Below are 24,907 nucleotides of genomic sequence, written 5' to 3' on the forward strand. Positions count from 1 at the left end.
TTTGATTAACAATTAGGAAATATATTGCTTCCATGTCACTCTTTCCTTTACTTTTACATCCACATAGCTGCCACACAAAATAACTGGCGGCTTAATATAATGCTCTCACATCATTACTACTGATGTTATAAAGATACACTGTTATTCCTTAGCTGCGATTGCCTACGAAAACAATAAAATTGCTATTCTTTCTTCAGAGGCACACCCGTCACGGTGGCTCAGTGGGATTAGCACTCGGCTGCTGATCCGAAGGTCGCGGGATCGAATCACGGCTGTGGCGGAAAAGCGAAATGCTAAAACGCCCGTGCACGGCCGTGCGATGTCACCGCACTTTGAAGAATCCGAGGTTGTCTAAATTAATCCTAAGCCTTTCACTACGGTGTCCCTCCACGCCAATGCATCATTTCGGGACGTCAAACCCCACATACTGGTACTGATGCATATAGTATATGCCATCAGATACGAATATAATGGTTGATTTACGTGCTGCAAGCAATTTCTTGTCAGTCGAACTGTGTACCCTAGCGCCGGGGCACGGGGTTAGATGATGCAAACTGAAGTATTGTTTATGAAAATATCTCGCGAATTATATATTATATAGCAGTTACATATATTGGGAGACTTGGTTTCTTTACAACAGGAGATTCTGAAGCTAAATTAAAGAACGTGCCACAGTACTGGCTTCGGTAAAGGTCTTTCTCTGCAGCTAGCTGCGCATGCAGCTGAAAGATATGAATGGTTCCCGTCGGTCAAAAAGGTGAAACGAATGCCTCATAGATGGGGTATTAAAGATTCATGATACCGCCAACTAAGCCGCATTTCGCCAGATGTTTGAAGAAGCCTGTAAAAACAAAAGAAAACTGCGCATGTTATTCATGACTATAGTAACTTCTGCCTCGTTCATGACTATAGTAACTTCTGCCTCGCTAGACAAAAACTTAGAAGTATGTTTTGTGGCGTCTAGTTGTGAGGCGGTAGGCGGTACGAATTACACTGCACGAGGTGTTACCCAGAGAATAGGGCTGCAACAATAGAGTACTAAGCAAGATGCATGAAGTTGAAGCTTAGCGTGACCGGTCCACTGCTGACCCCAGTTCAAGTATAAGAAGTTGCTCTTGGAACAAGAATTTTGAAATCCATGACTCGATCCTTGTGTACCTTTATTGCTACCACACCCCGCAGTGCATTCTATTCATTCGAAAGCGACATTTTTCTTTCGTGTTGTAGATAGGGTTCATCGGAGCTTCGAAAACCATGATGCGCTATAATAACCTAAGGCAGCGTTCAAAAAAAAGGCAGTGTGTGTGCATCGTAAGTTCATAAAGCATGAATGCGCACGCGCATCTTGTGTATAGTAGTTGCATTTTCATTTTCTGGTTTATAGAGGTTTAACGTCCCAAAGCTACTCAGGCTACGAGGGACGCCGTAGTGAAGGGCTCCGGAAATTTCTACCACCTGCGGTTCTTTAACGCGCGCTGACATCGCACAGGGCACGGGCCTCTAGCATTTCCGTTCCATCGAAACTCGATGTCCGCGGCCAGGATAGAACCCACATTTTCGGCTCAGCAGCCGAGCGCCATAACCACCGAGCCCGCTTTGCGGCTCATTTCATTTTTACCGATCATTTGATTCACATAGTGCGTGTAATGCGCCTTCAACTGTTCTCCTTCAAGTTTATAATCACAATTTCTGCGCCAGTGCCCTTTAAGTAAGCACGCGCTGACTGGACCCGTAAGAAATTTTTCTGAGCCAGCCTCTTTTAACAGGGCTCTTGATCAAAATCACATTTTTGCGTTATTAATCCTACGCAGGGGACACGTTCGGAATTCCGGAGACCATATCCGGAATCACTCTGCTGGCCATTGGCACAAGCATGCCGGAGGCCATAACCAGCGTGATTGTGGCCAAAAACGGTAAGTGAGAACTTTTGTCTCGTTTTGGCTCAACCATACGTACCGTTGTGGTCCGAGAGCGTATTGCTCGGGCTTGACTATGTTTCCTCTGTACTTTTGTCCTTGTGACCTCCTTCTCCCAGAATAGAGTAGTCAAGTGTATACTTAAGCCCGCCTATTGTTATTGTGTTTGATTTCCCCGCATCCTTAATTTATCGCACATTGAGCTAGACTAGTTCAGCTTTCAGCTTGGTAGTTAAATTTTGGTATCGTGTCGACAGTTCTATTAAAGAAGAGAACTTATTCACTGCGAGCGAATGGAAGTTCGGCAACTGTTTTTAATGTTTTTGATTGGAAGAAGAGGAAGGAATGACTTGACCTGTATTAAACCTTCTTTTAAGAATTGTCTACTCCAAGTGAGCTTCATACAAGCTTGATTTGGGCAGGGAGTAATCATGGGTTGTAAGAAAGTCACCTACTCCATTTCCTCAGAGGTGTAACAGTACTTTGTCAATAAAAGCCGAAAAAGCATTCAGTATATAATACTTCAAATGTTTACAAACTGGTGAGTATAAATATAACTGTGTATGTTCTGCATATATGGTATTTTGTATGTGCATATAGAGAGGTATACAGTAGTGAACAAACAGATATATTCAAAATTTTAATTTATCTTTCGCTACCTTACTCAACCTCGCGCACGCGGTTGGTGGGATAACAAAGTCAGACATTTTACAGAATAGCAACCAATATTTATCATTTTATTGAACCACAATTTATTTCCACAGCAAAGTTTTGAAGAACTGATTTCTGCGCTGCGCAAAGGTATCGGCTATAATATCTTTTTTTTTTTATAACGAAATCGGGCAACAGCTTCAAGACTGCCTTTTCACAATAACCTAATGTGTCAGTGCTTCCACGCAAGCGATTTCGACCGATTGCTACTCGCCACCGCAGAAGCATGGAGTCCAGGAAGATGTCAGCGAACATCTATATGTATAAGTTCCCCACTTGCAGCAAATGATTGAGTTGCGTTGAGTTGAGGTGTTGAATGCTACAGGTGGGGTTAGCCTTGCTTTATCTGCCGGGAATTGCTCCATCGTAGCGTCCCTTCTATATTAACAATGTCCTAAAGCCTGTCGCATCTACCCCACTATGCGCACATTCTCTTGTAACAGCACGCATTCTCTCCCGCAGTCACCATCTATGCACACAATCAATCCACACAGTCCACATCACAGTCCAATCCAGAAGTCACCATCTATGCACATATTCAATCACAGTAGAACATAGGTCATTGTTGTGCCACAATTCATACACACATTCACTCACAGTATAACGTACTCCACTCCAGAAGTCACCATCTACGCGCACATTCAATCACAGTAGGCCATAGTCCGTTCCTGCTGTCACCATTTAAAAACAAGATCCTGTTCTGCAGAAATGTTAAAAGAATGCGTGCAGCCTCCCTTCTACATGTCTGGTTTCCACTCGGGTAGACAATGTCCTGCACTGTGCTGTGACGGGTTCCTGCCTTCTTGAAGGAAGCGAACATCACATACCTTTCCGCGTTGTACTCTGGGCAGTACATAATATAATGTTCGATATCCCCGCACGCACCACATAAAGAACAGAGCATAGACAATTCTATGCCTGTCTTATGCATCCAGGCAGGAGTGCGAGCAGAGGCCGTGCGAATTCGATGTAGTAGGGTCGCCTGAGATCTTCTCAGCTCCTCGATCACACATGGCTTGTGGGGCGCACTCTACAGGGTACTGAAATGATCGAGCACCGGTTTCCTGTAGAGACGTTTTCTCTCTTGAGGTACTTTTTTTTATGGAATCCTTGGGAGAGCTTTATGGGCGAGATTGTCTGCCACCTTATTACCGTTGACTCCTATGTGAGAGGGCACCCATTGGAAATATGAGTAAAGCCTCTGCTGTGCAGATTCTGCACCAAGCGCAGAGAGCTTATAGATAAGGCGTCAGTAGGGAATCCGCTCTCTAACCTCTGAAGGGCAGATTTTGAATCAGTTAGGATGACAACAGGTTCAACCGGACAAGACCCTAACTTCCGTAAAGCTGCCTCAATAGCAACACTTTCAGCCGTTGTGGAGGATACGACAGCAGTAAAGCGTACGGACCACTTACAGTCCAAAGAAGGAATGTAAAAAGCCGCTGCGCTAGCTTGTTTGACCTTGTCCACAGAACCATCCGTGAAAATTTGAAGATGGCCGGCATACTCTGTTTTCAAATGTCCAAGTGCAAGCGAACGCGTTGCTGCCAAACGAGAGCTGCGCTTGGTTGAAGATAGACCTCGGTCACTCTTGCATCCGTCAATTCAACCACACGCGTTTCCTGGACGTCATTATTGACTCCCGTCTACAGTGGCGAAAAGCTGTAGACGCGATTGTTTCATCTATATCTTCTCGTCTCAATGTGATCCGTAGAATTGCACGTGAGCAATGGGGAAACCATCCTTCTTCAATGGTCAAACTTCATGAAGCGCTGGTGGTCAGCCGGATAATGTATCATTTACCTTTAATTTCCCCCTCGGCATCACAACTTGAGCATCTCGAAGTTGTCCAGAGAAAGGGCCTAAGAAGAGTCATTGGAGTTCCTCTTAACCTCTTAGCCTTATCGCTTCTCAGAGACTACTAATGCATCTTGGCCGCCTAGGAGAGACGGTAGCTGGGCGATCCCTTCTCCAGAGGCTCTGCAAGAGATATGAGTCGAAGGCTTACTTGGCACTCAATACTCTTAGTTCTTTAGGCCTTAATGCCCGAAGGCAAAGGAAACGGTTGAAACCCCCCGGTCTTTTCCGACCGTCGACTGTAAGGTCACAATTCCCCATGTGAGCAAATGATTGACTGCTAGGTTTTTGTTCATTTGACAACGCACGATTCTTACGAAGAACTGTTCGATTTAAATAATCTCAGCAGAGAGGCTTGGCCACTTCATAAGGCTGATCATCCTTTTCTTCATCCATTTTTTTCACAAGCATAGAAGTGTGCTTTGCGTTGTAATTCTGTTCAAACACATATCCAAATCGCTTGATGAGGTTCACTGGTCACTGACCAAGGTCAACAAAAAATGACGTTTTGGGAGCGCTACGGCTCCCTTGTTCACACTGGTCACTGACCAAGGTCAACAAAAAATGACGTTTCGGGAGCGCTACGGCTCCCTTGTTCACAATCACATTGTGAACAAGGGAGCCGTAGCGCTCCCAAAACGTCATTTTTTGTTGACCTTGGTCAGTGACCAGTGAACCTCATCAAGCCATGATTCCTGACCAGACGGTATGCCGTCGAACCCTCGACTACATCCAAATCCCAGATTCTTGCGCGCCTATGAAACCATAAACTTTTCAGGAATGCTCATATGAACCTCGTCGCTCGTGCTACCTAGAATTCACTCATGGAGACAAACTCCCCGTGGGAAGTTGATCGCGGGATCCATATAAATTGCGTTTGGGGCGACATGTACAAAATGAGTCCCATTATTCCTGCACGACATGAAGTTCGATTCCTTTAACGAAATCGCACTTTTTCATTCGTCACAGATCCACACCTACACTGAACCTACATCTCTTCAAAGCTGGCGAGGGCGTGGACTGCGCTACTTGGAAATGCAGTGGAAGTTGATGGTGTTTTCTCTCATAGTTGTGGCCGCAGACGATTGCCATTTGAGCAGTCTTGATTACGTTATGTTAGCCTGACACTCCAACCACTGCTTACAAAGTCCAGTAATACATGTAACGGCAGAATATGTCACTTGAAAACGACAGAGCTAATAATAATATAGAACAGACGGAAAATGAAGGCAGCGGGAGGTGCCGATGAAAGCATGAACCGAAGGCAAACATTTACGCTTCCAACAACCGTTGGAGGAATAAGAAGGCATTATTTCATCGTAATTTACTCCAAAGTTGCAACCAGACCTTTTACATCCGTGATATATCGAATTTTGAAGAAAAAATTGTAAATAACTTTTTTTCTGCACTACCGTATATTCTGCATATGAAGCGCTGGTAGCAAAAGGTCGACTTCGTGTTTCATTTTTAAAATCCGGCCGATTATGGCCACAGTTCACAAAACGCATGAGAATAAAAGCTTCCACCAGTGAAAGTTGAAAGTAAACAAGAGAACGTAAAGAAAGCAATGATCAAAACTAAACTTAATCGAGTATGTATAAAGTCAGCTCTTTCTTGAACGAGAGCCTCGGGTGTCTTTTTTTTTCTCTCTAGAGAAATAAAAAAGCAGATGAGGTTTCGCTTATGTTCACTCCGTGCTATAGAAAATGCGACTATATATACAGAGAGAGAGAGAGAGAGAGCGAGAGAGAAACAGCCGTAAATATCTTTTGCACTTTTTTCCTGCGAACAAGCAATGGTTTATAGCCGACCAGTGGAATGCGCTTCGCTTGAACGCCCTTTCATCTTTTATTCCCATTATAAATTCGCGCTTTCAAAACATATAAGCGCCATTTACACGTGGAGGCTAACGATAACGGTTCAGGTCAAGTTGGGGATAACGCAGCGAACTATGGAAAGAAAAATGATGGGTGTAACGTTAAGAGACCGGAAGCTGGCAGAGTGGGTGAGGGAACGAACGCGGGTTAATGACATCCTAGTCGAAATCTAGAGGGAGAAATGGGCTTGGGCAGGGCATGTAATGAGAAGACAAGATAACCGCTGGTCCTTAACGGTAACGGAGTGAATTCCAAGAGAAGGCAAGCCTAGCAGGGGGCGACAGAAGGTTAGGTGGGCGGATGAGATTAAGAAGTTTGCTGGCATAGGGTGGGCGCAGCAGGCAAAGGACAGGGTTAATTGGAGAGACATGGGAGAGGCCTTTGCCCTGCAGTGGGCGTATTCAGGCTGATGGTGATGATGATAATCATGAATGGCAAGGACAGTCTTTATATCATTCGGAGAAGTAATTATCAACACTATACAGAAGGCGCAAGCAAATGCTATTAACTTCATAATCTGGAGTTTCATTTATTTTTCCCCTGTTAAACAAGTGGCACCTCTTAAGCACAATGGGGGCTTTGCAACAACCAGTAAACTCTGTCTGCAACAGAAGTCGGCCGAGTGTTCTGCCCTCTTTCGAAGCAAGAGCAGACCCAGCGGTCGACTCTTTGGCTATTATACTGCGCAGTTAGCGGGTGGAGAGAGTTACGCAGAGTTACGCAGTCTGTTATCTTTATGCTTGTTCTCTCCAGCTTTTACTATGTTGCCATGAAGATTACGAAGGTTAGTAAATGGACAGCTCTCGTATTCGTTATCCTGCGCACTTTTTCATTATGACATTCAGTGCAGGGGGAAAAAAACGCAGAGATATACTTGAACTAAAAAGAAAACAATGTAAAAATGGCACAGAAAAATGAACTTGAAGTCTCTTTCTTAGAGGTACAGCTGCCACAAATCGTTTACGGGATGTGGGTGTGAGGAAAAAAATTTTTTTTGGCACATTCACGTGAGTTAATCGCCTAAATTGCTTGCAATTATTAGTGAATGTGCCTGCTTCATGAGCTTATGTCAATAATGAGCGACTAGGTCACGAGGTGGCGCTACAATATATCAATCAATACTGTCATTTGTAGCTTAACACTACAGATATCAGTATCTACTGTCGTCGAACTTCATTTCCAAATGCAAATAAAACTTAGCTAGTTACCTGCCATTCGACTGAAACAAACAAATCATGTATTAAAAATTTAAAAAGAAACGTCCTCCTACGGGCATGCAAGTTAAGTGCGCTTACGGAGAATGTCATTCGCAGTAAGTGCACTCTGGCAAAGCCGCACGGCTTAAATAGAATTATTTATTATTATTACTTAGCAAATACTGCCGGCCTGTGTTACAGGCCTTAGGCAGGAGTGGGGTACAAACATATCGATAAAAATGACAAGTACATTGCAAAAGAAGCAGATAGCGAACAGAGCAAAAACCAGTACATACAACATAATATCGATTACAGACATAGAACATATGATGACATCGATCCTGGCAGCAAACGAAGGCATCGGACTTGGCCCAAAACAAGGATACATAAGAGCCCTATACATCCTTCAGAGCTTGTAAAAATAAATTCACCGATTCGCAATTGACAACATCAGCAGGTAAACCATTCCACTTAATGATAGTATGGGGAAAGAACGAATACTTAAATACATTAGTTTTGCATGAAAACGTGGCAACTTTCTTAGTATGGTAAGAGCGTGTAGGGTGTCGAGATGTGTGCTCAACTAAAATTCCTTCCTCTATTGTTAGTTTATTGTGATAATAAAAGTAGAATAACTTTAATTTTTCTCGATGACGACGCATGGCCAGGTGTTCAAGTCCTGCGGTTTGCAGTAGGGCTGTTGGGGAAATATTCCAACTGTAACAATTAAAGATAAATCTAGCAGCTTTGCATTGGACATTTTCTATTTTAAGTTTGTTACTTTCGGTCCAGGGATCCCACACTGCCGCAGCATATTCCAACATTGGCCGAACAATGTCACTCACTGAAGGGCGCACTCTGGCTGGAATGCGTTCATGGAAAATACTTCGCTGGCTGAGTGTGTGGCCTCGCCGGCAGAAACTTCAAAGGCATAAAGTTTAATGTATATATATAAGAGTTCACTTTACTTGCTCTAACACTGTTTAAAAAATCCGTTGTTATAGCAAAAAACGAAACAACACAGCAAAGAAACGATAACTGATGCAGCTTCTCTGCACGGCATCATGTTGTTTGTTGTCAGAGTTTAGGATACGCTAGGACCTCTTCTTCGCCTCTCTTGGCTTGAAATACGTTAATATAAAAACTTAAATTCTTGTTGTACTTAAAGAAAATTCTCACTTTGCTTTATCTAGATTGATTTTACAGTGTTTTTACTTATGAAATAAGTATTCACGTTATAAAAATTATAACATGCCTACATTTCATTACTTAATTACTTTTTTCTGGCCCTGTATTCCCGATGCACTTGGAGTGACTTGTGCGAGGAAAGCTAACGCCGGTCGGTAGCAGAATTAGCGTTATCTTGTCTCACACACTCTCCTCTCGCTTTCGGCTTTGACCAGTCCTGGTTGTTCCAGTTTCCTCTTAAATACTCTTGAGCCCACTGCGTTAAATAGGCTGCCAACGAACCTCATGCAAAGTCACTTTTGTCAATCCCGTACTCTCTCATTATACACCATGCTTTTTAATACAATGCAAATAATCTGTCGACCGGGACCGAATAATAGTTACTGCTTTTTGCTCTCGTTGTTTTTTCTCCGATAGCACAATGAACGAATAGAAAAACCAAAAGCACTTTGACACAAATCACGACGAAGGTCCCTTCTGAGACAGGCAAACTCAGGGCAAGGTCATTCGATTCCGTTCGATTTCCTATAGAAGATAGGGAGACCGTGCACAGGGCATCAGGCTTTTCATTAATGAAATCGGAAGAGTCAATAAAGATTATTCTTTTAAAAGAAATTATCAATAAAGGATGTGAATAATGCGGCGATTTCATTTTGATTAACGATTAGTGCGACTTCACACCCACCCCACGTTTCCTTTTAGTTAGTGGCACAAGCCAGCCATGGCGGTGGCTAGTCTTCTCTCGACGAAAAGAGAAAAAAATTGCGTGAAAAGTGAAAGAGATTTGAACTGTAATCGCTGAAGAATTTCGGTTAAGGGGTCGCTTGGAGATGCCGCAAGAATATCTTCGGGGCGTCCCGTCCAGAGAGATTACTTCCTCATTGCACGCCTGGCAGGGCTGCTTCATACGAGAAGGTTAAGATAAAAAAGCAAAAGCTACGACTATACACTAAAACTACACTAACACAGTCCCAAATGCACACATCAACGCCATAAGGTTTACGTCGCTTTATTTGTGGACAATATCGTGTGCGCATGCGCACGTGCGCGATACTCCTAAACCGCGTACAGCGTAAGGGCAGGCGGCAGACTAGAGCTATTCTAACAAAAAGCGCCTATTGACGGCGAGTAAAACGGGGCTGCGTAGCCCTGACGTTCTCTGCATAAAGATGAACAAAATAAAAGAGCATGAATAAATATAAAGAAAATATAGAGCTGACGACATTGTCACGTGCGCATGCTGCAAAAGGAAAACGCAAAGCGAAGTGTTCCTGGCTGTACTTGTTCTTCCTGCACAGATACCGGTTGTAGAGGAAAAGGAGCGCGTTATCGGACTAGCAGCAATTACGAGAAACGGTGGCTACGTCAGTACGCACGTGCCATCTACCCTCCTTTGCCTCTCGGCGGCACTAAAGGCGCCTTGCTTCAGATTTTTTTCTATTTGGCGCTCCATTATCTGAGTGCAGGCTAGTCGCGGAACCAGTAACTGTGCCATGAGTATGGAGGCGGTAGCTGCTCTCCGTAAGACAACGAGAGTGAAAAGGCAGGTCGCAGCGGCATCAAGTTGGCGACATCCCCTAAGGCGCTAAATTGCACGAGAGAGAGAGAGAGAGAGAGAGAGAGAGAGAGAGAGAGAGAGAGAGAGAGAGAGAGAGAAGGAGAAGCAGAAGAATGCTCGCTCTGCCGATGGATGACAATTTTATATGCTAAACGATGGTGACGTAAAATAAATTACGAAATTTGCGTTTTTTGCACGCTATCCTTTGGTACAGCACGAACGCATTCGAACTAACATAATCAGTACAGATAAATAAACAAAGATAGTTAAAGACACAGGTTATCCTGACACAAGGAGCGCTGATGCTGGACTGTCCTCGTTATTGAAGAAGCGCCATAAAAACAGCCGGAGTGCGAAGAACCCAACACGAGAAGTGACCGCGAAAGAAGGACACATAAAAAGGACAAAAGAGGCTTGAAAGCTACATCTAAATCATAAACACGTATCAACCCGCAGGAAACTGCGTTGGCTACAATTGCCGGCTATAAAGAAATGAAAAATTTTCATCAGTTAGCGTGGCACGGGACTGCTCTGCGCACTTGTCAAAATTCATTGGGACCATAAAGCCTAAGTAACGTGCATTGTAAGTCGCTACCTTGTACTGGCTCGAAACAACGGTTGCATACTTTCATTGTAAGGGATAGCAGAAAGCTGCTTTTCGCAACTTGGCCGAGCGTTGCAAATATATATTTTTGTTCTCGTCTAAATTCTCCGTTATCCGCTCAATCTGCCGTGTATTCATGGCCTAGACAGTTGGACTTCCTTTCTACTTACAGTACAGTCGGGGACAAGTCTCTGGACCACGCTTTCCTTAAGCGAAGCATATAGCTATACTGTTAGCCGGTTGCAGGAGACCACGCTTGAGGAGATGAAAGACCAAAATTCTGACTTTCGCCTCCACAAGTGTGGTCTGCAGCCACCGGCTAATAGTAGAGTTACCGGCTACGTTTGAGGAACACGTGGTCCAGAGACCTTTGTCCCCGACTGTACATTACTACATACTGTAAGCTGCAGCTCATGTTACCAGTATGTTCAACATAACTTGAACAGTAAGTATTCTTGCTGAACGGTTGCACAGAGGAATTGCGAGTGGTGGCGATACTCTTTTCTGCTTACCTGTCGGCAAGTAATTCGCGCTTTTCATTTCAAAGCCTTTCCCAAAGGCCGTAACACTCTTTTTCGATTATGTTATTTTGCTAGGAACTACAGGTAAACGACTATTATAAACCGCAAGCACTGACAGCCCATAGGCTAGCCAGAGAGGACACAGTTGTACTTGCCTGACACCTAAATGTGACAGGCTATGCAGCTGTTCTTGGCGTAGAATAATAGTAAAGAAAGGACAGCCCGACTAACAAGAACTGAATTCTAACGTCTACATTGCATGAATAAAGAATAATAAAGTGAAATAAAAATAAAATAATCGTGCTTGTCACGTTTACTGACACGCGTGAGAGACAGTCAGAAAAACGTAGCCGGCCGCACAGCCCTGCGTGTGCATGAAAGTGAACCAACACCACTGCCATCTTACGTATTCAAGGCTGACGAGTGGAGTATCAGACAACTTTCACATTTGATGACTGGAGAGCCGTTGAGGCTGACTCATGCGATGGAGACAGCGTGTACTTGTGCATTGAGGTGGGAGTCATCGAGGAGCTCCACACCTTCTTCCTAAACAGAAATTTGGCAGGCACTTCATATCAGTGAGGGCTGAACATGCGCTCGTGAACGCTGTAAGAAGCTATGGGCGACACGGAAGAGTTGCTTCGCACCGTAGAATGGCAAATAAAAGAGAACACCTTCAAAGAAAACAATTGTAATGAGAGGTTTTCGTAATGTTATATTTATTGTGATTTGCCCTGAATTAATGTAAGAGTTCAACAGCAGAAAAGCATAACTCGTATTATCAAGTATTTTCTTTCTGGTGCACCCAATTAAATGAAAACTTGTGAAAGCAAATGCGTCTCCTAAACTAAATGTACAATAAAGAGCCTGGAGAATCGATACCACCGATTAATAACACAACTAACTAAACAAAAACTACCTTTGTATTTTAGCGTGAAATAAAAATCGTGCTACGAGGTCCCGCAACCGTAAAACTTTGCCACACTCTCTGGACACCGAAATCTTGTCTGGAATGAACTGTCGGAATATCTCAGTATCTAGGAAGTAAAAATAAAAAAAACATGAAAAATGATCACTAAATTGCGACACATTTTAACAGTTAAGGAATTTTAGCACCACATTGAGCGCATGAAATGCAAGTGTGTGCAGTCATTGACAAAAGTTTGCGGAATGTGGTTCGCGGGGAAAAAAAATATTTCTACGTGGTCAGGCAAAGCTAGCCAATGAAAATTATAAAACCATGCGGAGACATTCGTGCTCAGTCCTCTGGAAGAATATCAGCTGAATGGCTAGCAATCTTCCGTGAATCCGCAGCCCACCAATGACTATCTTTGTCTCTCTGCTATCCAGTGTAGAGCACATACCGCGCAAAGAGTACAGGGAAAATGTTCTACCTGGAGAAAATGTTCTTTTGCGCAGTTTACATTGAGGGCTTTTCCTGATGCGGAAAATTTGACTAGTTTAAGGGTCCACACATACACTGGTCGCTGCAAAGAAGCTAAAATTGCGTCTAAATAATTGCGAAACCCCATAATACCACTGCTCCCTTCAGCCGCCTCAATCGCTTTTGTACGCGTGGAAAACTTTGTTTTTCCGTGTCATCTCAGCTTAAAGGTGAGCAGTGCGGTAAGGAACACCACAATGTGTGGTGAAAACTGTGATCCTCTGCAGGACTGCGGGAGCCGAGCTTAAATATATCTGTCCGTGATGTGCATATGCATTTCAAGTTAGAAAAAAAAATTGGTTGTACATGAGAAACTCGGGAAGCGACTACTGCAAAAATTGCTGTGTCACTGATTTCCCGGAGCAGCCAATGCATTATGTTGTTGTTGTTTGTTAATCAGGCTATCTATTACTTTCTTCGTCCTCTGCTTCTTTCTTTTAATATTGCTGTTCTTAAAACTTCACCTGGATAACATTATAACCCGCCTTCCGACCTTCCTGACCATGTACGCAATGTGCGGTATAAGTGGCGTCCCTGTATGCAGTGTATGTGCACTTATGATAACATTAATGCCTTGTACTGTTACTGGTAGGTAAACTATGAAGTGCGAAAAGCTTCAAAAAAGCTTCAAAAAAGTGTCTTGTGAGTCCCGGATCCATTTCTGCATTGAGGAAAACAAAACCTGCGCGGGTGGCTTTGTTGGCGCAGGCCTCGGGAACATGGCCCTGTGCAACCTGTTGGGAAGCAACGTTTTCGACATCCTGTTCTGCCTGGGCGGACCATGGTTCGTCAAGGCTGCTTTCTTCTCCTCCGAACACAGCGTGCTCTTCAGCAGCGCCGGCGTCAGCTTCAGCGCCTTCGTCCTCCTCACGCTCGTGCTGATCCTATACCTGTTCCTGGTGGGATTCCACTGGAAGCTGGACCTCCGCATTGGCCTCGCGTGCTCGGTGCTGTACGCCGGGTACATCGTGTTCGCCTGCATGTACGAGATGAACGTGTTCGGCGTTGTCAACAACCTCGCCTGTCTGTAACTACCGCTGTTAGAAATTTCTCGGATCATTTAGTGTGTGACCAGAAAGGTCGTTGATCGGAATGCCAAGCCGCCTGTCGAGCTCCCAATAGTCTAGGCGCTGATGGCAGCGCCTAGACAATGATCTGCCATGACTGAGAAAGAATGAGAGACTGTGTCCTGGAGGCTACCGGCTCTTGGGCACTGCACAACGGAAGCACCACAGAACGGTTCGGTGATGGTTTGTTTCACACTCGTAGTGATCTGAGAAAAATAGCATGCACTGTATCACAAACGTATGTATATATTATTACTCGCAGTTTGGGCTATAAGAACCCTTTTTAACCCGTTGTGATGAAATAAGCGCCACGTGTAGGAAATAGGTTGCCGCAGTGCAATATGGTGGTGGAAGTGGCAGAACGACTACTGTGGTGGGGTCCAATGTCAAACCTCCTAGCGTTTAGCGTCGTGTCAATGTGTCCGTCGAAGAAAGGTCAAACCTTTTTCCTTTTGCTGCTTCTATCCCTTAGAATGAAGGAATCAAACAGTCGATTTCTAAGTGCATGAGAAGTTATTATTTCTCCGTACCATTTACTTATTACCAAGATCCTTCGGACGAAGTTCGATGTAAACGGTAAGTGTCGTAGTGCATCCTTACCTTGGGGTCTACTGGCCATGAACGTCATGCTTCTTGCGCCTGTCATTTCAAACCCTACAACCAACCCGAAAGCTGCGATGACTGCCAGAAGTGCTGCTACGTGCCTTGTTTAACAACCGGAAGAAGCGAGTTTCACTGCTGTCCCGTTTCGCCAAAGTTAATTTTGATATATGCGTGGAAATGAACGACCTACGAGAAGGTCACCACCCTAATCGTGTTCTGCGCTTTGGCATACATGCGCTTAGGTTTTGTTATGTCATGCGTTTTCATGCTCATAACTCCAGGTTAAGTATAATAGCGCTCACAACAAAAAAACTTAATTCTTTAATGCGAGTTTTAAATGCTGGCGTTAAGAACAGCCTATTTCCGAAACGTCTGCATGGGTTGATGCTCTGACCAGGATGCACGCAACAGATTTACTGCAGAGAAAGAAGGTTAGGGTGGACCCATCAGAGCTGCCCGTGTTTATTGTAAGCTGTTATTATACCCGTGATATACGACCTGCCCTTTTTGCACTTATTAATCGGTTCACACGAGCAGAAGGAAAGATAGCTATCTCTCTCACTCTCCTTCCTCATGATAATAAGACTAACTATCGGTAATTATAGGCAGACTTTTGTCTAGCGTGGCACGATGTCAGTAGGTTTTCATGTGGAATCTGTTCGCGGTACCAGTATTCATGACGTTCTCTGATTTGATTTAATTGTTTCTACAAATAATGTTGCACGAAACTGTGGTGGGAAAAAGGGTGAAAAAGCTGCTCAGGGCAACATGACAATATCCCCAAAATCCATTGTCAAATACGGCGATCATAGTAAACTATCCTATCACACGTTTCGCCATTGTCAGCAACGAGTAATGCGCATGATATGCAGCACCAGTTCCAATGCTTGCCATATTTATTGGCGATATCTTACCTCCTTGCTTTCACTTCGTCATTGTTGCAGGTTACAGCAGTCAGACTCATGCCTGATTCTATGCCATTCATTCTATGGGTTTTTGTGCGGTACCATTCTGGCCCCATGGAGCCGGAATGCGTCGTCGGTCATAAAATTCGCCCGTCGGCTTGAGTGACGTCACCAGATGGCGTGATGTCGCCAGATCGGAAGTTATGTCACATCCGGTAGAGGCATCAAGAGTTGCTACCGCTATCGCACTGCCAGGGCATAATGGAATTCATAGTGGAATTAAGTGTTCCTCTGAATTATTTTCCTCTTGTATATTTTCTCCACTGCTGAAGCTAGGGAGAGCCAGTGAAACCCGTAACAACGATGTCGAACGCGAGAAAATAATGCAGGAGAAACAAGAATAAAATAACAAACGAGCTCTCAATGTTTCGATCTTTGGGTGGGTTGAGATGAAGCTGCCTAGTGTGACCAATATTTTTTTTTTGTGTGTTATGTGTTGTCGACTGGGCGCAAGCTGTGGGCGTTCGTTTATCACTCTTTGTAAGATTCTAATATTTTACGCACATTTATCTTTTAGCAGTGTGCTTTCACACGAATAAATTTGTTTATCGTATACTGGCGTTATTTGCGTTTTTCGTCTGACAAGCCTCTAGGTCGGGGAGAAGCAGCGCGAAAGGAGACGATCAACGAAAGACACATTAATGACAAGGTGGGAGCTAGTGGCGAACTCATTTTATTCTCTCAAGAGGGCAGATATTCGTAGCCAGACTGGTGGTCGCTGAACTTCCTGGAATTACGGTGGGGCCGGTAACAACGCGCTTGAAAACGAAACGAAAAGGATTCCCTGCAAGGGTGGTCAAACGGGCTAGTTGGTAATTCATATTTGAAAAAAAAAAACAGCGCACCTTAAGACACAGACAGAGGCAGATATAACGACACAGCGCTGTGTCGTTATATCTGCCTCTGTCCTAAGGTGCGCTGTTTTTTTTTCGGAAAGGATTCTCTCAAGCCAACGGTTATCAGCCCCACCTTCTGCCTTCGCGTCGTCTGCTCTTGATAACGCTTTGCTTGACCGGCACCTGCGCGACGACTTCCGCGTTGTAATCCTTATGCAATTCGCTGGTAGCATTTCATCTCTTTTGGCTAATTTTTTATTCAGCTGACTTCACAAAGGAAAAAAATTCGCTACGGTTACGCTATGCTGCCTAAGTCTCAAAACTCGTCGAGATGAAGCGTAGATGTTATGTTTTTTTTTAATCCCTGCCACTTTCATTCGTTCATTAGCCCCTTTACGACACTCGGACGCGCAAAAAGCACCCGAATGGCATTTGATTGATGTTTACGCTTGTCGTCTGTGCGCAAGAAAGTTCGGTTTGTTTCATTTGACGTTTGGTGGCGCCTTACGATTGATGACAACGAGGGTTCAGATAGGCGCGCAGTGGAGTGGTAGCATGGGCTGTCGCTAAATTAATTGCAGTTCTTCCTTTGAAATGCACATTTCTTTTGCGCAGTATGATAGCTAGTAGTTATGTCTCTGGCCTCACCATGAAAGCACGTTTGTGAAAAAGTACGCCCAGGAGCCGGGCAGAAATGAGCCATCCGACTGGGAAGGTCACGCGACGAAGGAGAGTCTGCTGATTGTCGAAATGACAGAATCTTTTCCAGTTAGTTTTAAAAGCGTGCCGCTTGTCGGCACCACAGTGCATCTAGAAAGCGTTTATTTGGCCACGCGTTGCAAGTCATATTGAGCGCAATAGTACATCTCTCTGTTAGCGCCTGGGCGTGCCTGTAAGTGAGGATGGGGTTGCTAACGGCACTACTGTCTGGCCATGCGCCAAAACGATAGCCGCGACCGAAACAGTCAGGGACTATCCTGTTGTGGCGCCAGCGATAACAAGGGTTGCTATATCTCGGTCAGCGGCCAGGAGTGGTCCGCATATTATGAAACAGCCCCCCCCCCCCCCGGCGGAGTGAGAGCATTCGGTTATTTCATCTCTGGCGCACAGGAAACTGTCCAGGAGGGGACTCTGCGCGGAAGTGACGTTGTCACCTTCAAAGCTGCGACGGGTGTAAGGCGTCTGCGAAACAAGTGTAGGACAATACGCACGCATATCTATACGCAAACTGAAGGTCGCCACAAGCGTCGGAGCATAACCCGATGCGCCGTCCCTGCTAGAAGACCTCGACTGCATGTTCTGAGAATGCGTGGACAGCTAGGAGGGCGGTCGTTATTGTGTGTACCTGCATTTTGCTTGGAGCCGGTGTTGCAGATGTTGCAGTCTGCTACTAAACTTCGTTACCCTTATCCAGCTGTATATTACATATCAGCCATGTTGTTGCGGTCCTTAAACTCCTTAAACCTTAAACTCACGTTCTGTGAAGGACACGTTTGCTGGGGCTATTACTCACGTGGGAAAAAGGAGTTGTTACCGCACGATTTGGCGCACTCCCAGACAATCAAATGAGGAATAGCGTCACTGTGCAGAGAATCTGCAGTCCAAAAAAAAAACAACAAAAAATTCAAAGCATTTCATTTTATTACTCTCAGAGCAGGTCAGGCGCTACAGAGAGGAGTGGTTAATATTACGAAACAAATAAACAGAATATTGAAAAACGAGTGGTTACAGTACGTAAGTAGAAACGGCATCCTTAAATTTTACATGGTCCATAATGGTGACGTTGGAGGAGGGCGAGTAGTTCCAGTCCGAAGCAGTTTTGGGAACGAAGGAGTTTATGAACTGGCCAGTCCTGCATTGCGGAACATGAACATTTAAGTGGTGATCTCTGCGAGACGATGAGTACTGTGGAGGAGTAAACAGGGATTTCATTAGGCTATTGCTATAGTGTAATATATTCTATGAAAAGTGCACAGGCGACAAATGTGGCGTCGTATGGAAAGACCTGGAAGGTTAAGTGTTTTTTCATTTGGGAAACACTGGCATGACGTGAGTAATTATACATTATAAACCTCGCAGATCGGTTTTGAACTGATTCACCTAAAGAAATGAGAGAGTTAGTGTACGGATCCAACACAGAGGCAGCGTACTCAAGCTTCGAGCGCACTAGAGTTTTATACAGCAGCGGTTTTAGAGGGACAGGGGCCGGCGAAAAGTTGCGAGGGATAAAACCAAGCATGCCGTTAGCGTCATTAGTTATATACTCATTGTGCGCCTTCCAGGACAGATCATCTGTTATTTGAACACCAAGGTACTCATACCTGTTAACTTGGGTGAGTGAGGTTTTAATAATCAGATAAGTCAGAGCTTTAATAATCAGATAAGCCAGCTTTTGGCTCCAGGATTTCCCTGTTCGTTGCTGACTGCAGTTTCTGAGACGCTCCTTCAAAAATTCAAGTGCGGAACGCGAGAACAGCAGAAGATCACCAAAAGGTCCCTATAGACAAAACTTTGTGCCCTACATTCACCGAATCTCGTACAATCTAAGAAAAGTTGGAAGCTGGGACGGCGTGCCTGTTCTTTTCTCGGCTCCCAACAAGCTGCGAAAGTTACGTCAATGCATTTGCGATGCCAAAATCGTGGATGTAACAAAGCTCATGAAACGCCGTCTGTGAAGTGTTCCACAGGAGTGGTATACTCTAATCCCATGTCATGTGGAAAGTTTTATGCCGGCCAAACTGGCTGTTGCTTCAATGACCGTTTAGGAGAACACGCACTGAAACTAAAGAAGCCAGATGACAAGTACGCACATTTAGTTGCTCACTGAAGTGAATGAGAATGATGTGTGGCATGGCTTGAAGGAAGAACGATCCTTGGCAGAAGTACAGACAAGACGGCGCAGACTAGTTAAGAAGCCGACCACGTAAGGAAACTTGTCAGTTAGTGCTTCAGCACCCCGTCCTTATCCCTCTGTGTTGCTGAGTTTGACTTTCTAGAAGCGGTTAACTGTTGACGAAACAAAAAAGAGAAAACTAAACAAACTTGATTTGACGTGCTATTCTTCTGCTTTCCTGCACATGCATCCTACTATGCTGGCTGTGTCACCATCAATGTAAGGCGAAAAGACTTATATAAGGTGTTACCTTCCGGCAATAAAATCAGTTGTCATTTTGCTCTTGTGTATGTGTGCCCACTCCCAGTGGTTGCTTGTGTTTGCGCTATGACTTTCTACTAAATCGTTATGCACCAACTCGCCCATAAAGACGTTTTAATGAGCAATCTTGCATGTCATTTGATATTTGTGAAAAATAAAAATAAGGCGATGTGTTACGCATTTGCGTAGCGTTCTGCCCCACTTTCGACTAAGTTTTATCGTTCTGCATCGAGGCGCTGAGGGATGAAATTTTTAACAAGTATAGCTGTCCCGCATTTCTCCTTCTCTTTTGTTGCTTTTTAAGAGCGCTCCCACTCCCAGGCCCATGTGCATAAATAACTGACGACCGCCGCGGCTGATAATTTGCTCCTGACAATATACATATTTTTCTATTTCAAACACCATATATTTTCGAAAGTGCTTGCGGACATACTTGATATGCATAGTCAAAGGTATGCACACATTCAAAGCACAACAAGTAAGGCAGTGCAGCGGAACGGTTCAAAGATGAAAAGACGCCTTCCGAAGGTGAAGCAAAACATTTTATGGTTTATGCGGGTTTAGCGTCCCAAAGCGGCTCAGGCTATTAGGGACGCCGTAGTGAAGGGCTTCGGAAATTTAGACCACCTGGGGTTCTTTAACGTTCACTGATATCGCAAGGTACACGGGCCTCCAGAATTTCACCTCCATCAAAATTAGACCGCCGCGGCCGTGATCACACCCGCGTCTTTCGGGTCAGCAGCCGAGCGCCATAACCCCTCAGCCACCGCGGCGGCTGCAAAACATTTTGAAGGAAACATGTATTCATTACTTTCAAGTCATAAGGTATAATTTTCCAGGCCTAAAGATTTCGATTCTATCACTATATAGCATATGTTAATCATTATTTTATTTTTTTATTGATACTGCTGGCCCATGGAGCCGTTACATGGTGGGTTTCTTTCTACATTGTTGCAGTGTTGCACACTCCACGCATGAACCCCGGAGATAATATGGGAGAAAATACACACTCTACACAATGGATAACACATGCCAGCACATGAGGCATAAATGAACAATTTGAATACAGGTTCAGTATAGCAAGCAAATCAGATGATGCGCGCAAAATGTACCAATAGATAAACAATGGTGGGGCGTAAATACAAATATAAACCATTGGAGGGCTAGAAGCCGCCGTCCACTCTAATGTAATGCGCCGACGTCACAGTGGCGGCCATTTTGCGGCGCCTCTAGCGCAGCAAAACTCTGCTGGCATATCTCATCAGATTATCGCCACATGCCCTGTTTGGAACTGCCGAAGCTGGGCGTTGTGCCACAAAACAGCGCCCATGACGTCACATCAATACCTCGGAAACAGCCTTTTCAAATTGGCACATGGAGTCTATTTGTACGATATCACGTGTTAATGAGTTCCATGCTTCGATCACGTAAATCTGTACGCTGTAACTTGCAAAAAAAGCCCCAAATGGCGCTGTGAAATGGAGAGAATTCCGAGCAATCACGAAACACGGATTCACCGAATAACTCGCTTAATACATAAAGTGATAAGCTCATATCTGCCGCCACAGTGGCTGAGTGATTATGGCGCTGGGCTGCTGGCCCGAAAGACGCGGGTTTGATCCCGGCCGTGGCGATCGAATTTCGGTGGAGGCGAAATTCTAGAGGCCCGTGTGCTGTGCGATTTCAGCGCACGTTAAATAACCACAGGGGGTCGCAATTTCCGGAGCCCTTCACTACGGCGTCTTTCATAGCCTGAGTCGCTTTGGGCGTTAAACCCCCATAAACCATAAGCTCATATCTACTACTAAACTGGGGAAGGCATAGGATGCAACAACAACTAACACGTGCACACCACCCTCTCTAGGTTCACAGCTACGGTGCGCAAAAACTAAGAAGACGAAAGCGGTAGGAAATAAAGACAAAGGTAGAAAACGCGAGTGCGAGATTACCGTAGCTAGACGGTAGCTCGTTGCGCAGCGCAATGCTGCCGCACATCGTGCTCACAGCTGACAGCCTATCGCGCTTACTTCCCTACTAGAGTGAGGGCGCACAAACACCGCTAGTGTTTCTTTTTTCGCCTTGGCATCGAGAGGCAATTCTTATCCGTCACGTGACTAATCTTCGACAACCCCTCCTTCCCTTCCACAGCCCTACGCACGCACATCGCCTCCCGGCGTAGTACATACATACGCACGCCCTTGCTCCGTCGCGTCGGCAGGCGCCAGGCGTCGGCTTACAAGGACGCCGAAAGGCGCTGTAGGAGGAACCGACTTCGTCGCCCGACTGAAAGGCGTCGTTTTGCGCCCTGTGGTAAGCCGACTCGCTTTGCGTAGTGGTATGCACGCGCGCGTTGCCACATGTTTTGACTGGAGTGACGCGTAGTACGAGTAGCACGCAGCAAGGTGGGCGGGGCCACAGGAAGCATTTGGGACACGCGAGTGTCAGTTTGTGCGGGCAGTCGTCGGCGTGGGTATAAGGCGCGACCGCTCATGCTTGCAATAGACATTGTCAGCAACTGTGCTTTGACACTGGAGTTTCGCTGACTGTAACGCCGTTCGCACCTTTGCGCTAGCTATTGAGGCTGCTGAATTCCACTTGGATGCAGGTAAGGTATATCGTTTCCTTCTGTATTGGGAAACGTGTTACTTCTCTGGTGACTGTATGACGTTTTGTTTTTCGTAGATGTGAGCATTCTATTTCGTTAGCCATGGAGTAACGCTACGTATAAACTAAGAAAGCAATAAAACACTACGCCCGAGCCTAACAGAAGTCCGGCGTCACCTTCGGCTATCCTTTTCTATAGGTGTGATATGCGTAATACTAAAGTCCACTGGTTCTATGTGTCAATGCAAATTTTTTCCACCGAGTTAGCGCCGAAAATCGGCACAATGGTGCCGTAGGCGGGCGCGTTGTGCAGTATCTGATATAGAATCGGTGTGTGCTGTCAGGTTAATTACGCTCTAAGTTCTCTCTCGCTACGTTTTTCTCAATGTAAAAAGCTTTGGAAGGTCAAGGTGATATTAAGATCACCAGCTCAGCTAATAGATCTCTGTGCAGATGATTTTACGTCCGAAGGCTTCGGTTATTGTGAAGCAATGTTGGGCCACGAAGCGCGGCTTATTTTATGGTGCTTAGTAAAAGATAACTCTACCGGAAGAAGAAAGCTGGACATGGCTTTCTTTTTTTTTGCTGAAACTGAAGGGACCTTTCAAGGCCAGAACCGATGCTGAATATACGTTTAAAAGCATACTCCTTAATACCACTTTCACTTGAAAACATATTGATTGCTGTTCTATGTTTGAATTTCCGTGCAACTGCTCGCGCAGAAAGCATGCATTTGCTCATCCCAACATCCATTTTTTTTTGCCGTTTCTGCTTTGGATTGTTTCTGCGGGCAGATTCACGGCGTCGCAGATAGGGGTACTTCACATTTCATCTCGCTTTAGTGCGGATATTATCAGTTTAGATAACGCAAACAAATAACGTTATCCCCAGCGTCTTGAGCACATTTACCTTGGACTATTTCGCGCACACCAAACAGGTGCACGAGTACCCATAGTTGCCTAAACAGATTTTCTCCTGAAGCTGTACTTTTATGCGAGTAGGGAGGGAAGGTAGACTCGGTTGAACTACGTCTTCCGGTAAAAGCCTTGGACCAAACCTATACAGCAATTCGCGCCTCGGAAGGACAAGCTATTTGACCTTGGGAAGGAAACACACGACGTTCCGCATCATGTATCGTTTTAATCCCATCGCACTTGTATAGGAAAATGTTTGTCGCAAAATGACATTTTGCATCGTGTTTAGCATTGGAAAGGCCGTACTGCGGACATGGCTTCGTGCCAGACTCGTTAAAGAAGCACTATTCCAAGGAACATTCTGTGCGTTTTCTCCTTTTGTTGAATCAATTCCTGCAGCTTTTAGGAGGCATCACTTGATCATCAACTCTGAATCTGCCGCCGTGGTGGCTCAGTGGTTATGGCGCTCGGCTCCTGACCCGAAAGACGCTGGTTCGATCCCGGCGGTTGCGGTCTAATTTCGATGGAGGCGAAATTCTAGACGCCCTTGTACAGTACTGTGCGATATCTGTGCTCGCTAAAGAACCTCACGTGGCCGAAATTTCCGGAGCCCTTCACTACGGCGTCCCGCATAGCCTGAGCCGCGTTGGGATGTTAAACCGCAATAAACCGAACCAAAGCATTAACTCTGGATGTGTGCGCCAACAATGGGAAAATTTAGAGGGGAGTACGGATTGAAACACGTTCTTTATTAAAAACCCCCGCCGAATTGCCCTTCCCCACATGTTTTAGAAATCTAAGCAAAGCCACTTTGATTAACTTTTTTTTTTGTGTGTGGGATGGGGGAAGTAATTGAACACAATGCATTGTGTTAATGCCCTCGCCCTACTCTCCTTAACTCCGCTTATAATACATCACTGGTGCATGTGCGGTTTACAAGAGCATGCTACGTCATGTTAGATGACTATCAGGCTAGTAACCTCATTTTGTTCTAATCTTTCCAGCGCTCGAATGTGCGTGCCCCTATAGGCAGTCAAATGAATCAGTCATTCACACCACTTAGATTTGACCCCTGCATTCCGCTATTGTTTAGTACCTCTAGCAGCACATGATACAATGTACCAATAGGTACATTGTATAGGTCCGCCTGTAAGGTCGCTATTAACGCAACTTGGCTGTACGCTATATGGAACGAACAAAATTTCATGAATATGCAGTGAGTGGAAACCAAGCTGAATTAAATGGTCTTGATGAAAAGATTTCGTCGGGATGGGAGCACGGTAGGCGCTTTGCATTATTTTGGGTAAGCAGCGCTGAACAGAAGGCGAGTACTAGGTTTTCAGTTATCACCCCACCGTCTGTTACACAATAGTAATTAAATAGTACAGGTGTAAAAGAGGTAGAAAAACATTTGACACTTAAGCTCCGCCTGTAAGGGTATGACGCAATGCCATTAATGGGTCCCGTAAGCGACTCCAGTTGGTCTCATAAGCGTATTATCCGATCACGTGGTCTACTAATGTTACCAGGTCACGTGACAAAAGCATACAGTGGTTCGCGTACACCAACACCTCGCCTACATGCAATTCGTTACACGCTTAATCACTACGTCTTTAATTATTACCTCTCCGGTCACACACAACTAACCATGATTATCAGCCAGACTAGGCCCACTGCAGAGGTCAAAGGCCTCTCGCACATCTCTACAATTAATCTTTTTCCACATACGTACTCGTTAGCATAACCTACTACATTATATAAAACACGACAAGACTTGTTTATAAATCCCCGTTTTATCCAATCCGTACTAACATGCCTGCATAGTACTTCATGCAACAAAGAAAAAGTACCTGCGTGGCCCACGGTTAGCGCGTTTGGCTCGCAATCCAAGG

General features: G+C 44.9%; 2 protein-coding genes across 4 annotated transcripts in view; both read left to right on the forward strand.

Moving 5' to 3' along the window:
- Nucleotides 1-16,333, forward strand: part of LOC144125143 (sodium/potassium/calcium exchanger 5-like) — a 33,522-nt gene extending 17,189 nt beyond the window's left edge. Inside the window, exons 9-10 of the mRNA XM_077658260.1 lie at nucleotides 1,812-1,913; nucleotides 13,581-16,333. Of these exons, the coding sequence (XP_077514386.1) occupies nucleotides 1,812-1,913; nucleotides 13,581-13,903 (425 nt within the window). The 3' untranslated portion in view covers nucleotides 13,904-16,333. The remainder of the gene's footprint in view (nucleotides 1-1,811; nucleotides 1,914-13,580) is intronic.
- Nucleotides 16,334-21,646: 5,313 nt separating this feature from the next.
- Nucleotides 21,647-24,907, forward strand: part of LOC144125144 (uncharacterized) — a 41,939-nt gene continuing 38,678 nt past the window's right edge. Inside the window, exon 1 of one of the 3 annotated variants that reach the window (XM_077658262.1) lies at nucleotides 21,647-21,807. Coding sequence is in view for 1 of the 3 variants with exons in the window: in XM_077658261.1 (XP_077514387.1) it covers nucleotides 22,097-22,102 (6 nt within the window). In the remaining 2 variants the exon portion in view is untranslated. Of the gene's footprint in view, nucleotides 21,808-21,943; nucleotides 22,103-24,907 lie in introns of those variants that run through there. The other 2 variants (XM_077658263.1, XM_077658261.1) reach the window with 2 other exon arrangements.

This window comes from Amblyomma americanum, chromosome 3 (genome assembly GCF_052857255.1).
Source record: "Amblyomma americanum isolate KBUSLIRL-KWMA chromosome 3, ASM5285725v1, whole genome shotgun sequence".
Lineage (NCBI taxonomy): Eukaryota > Metazoa > Arthropoda > Arachnida > Ixodida > Ixodidae > Amblyomma > Amblyomma americanum.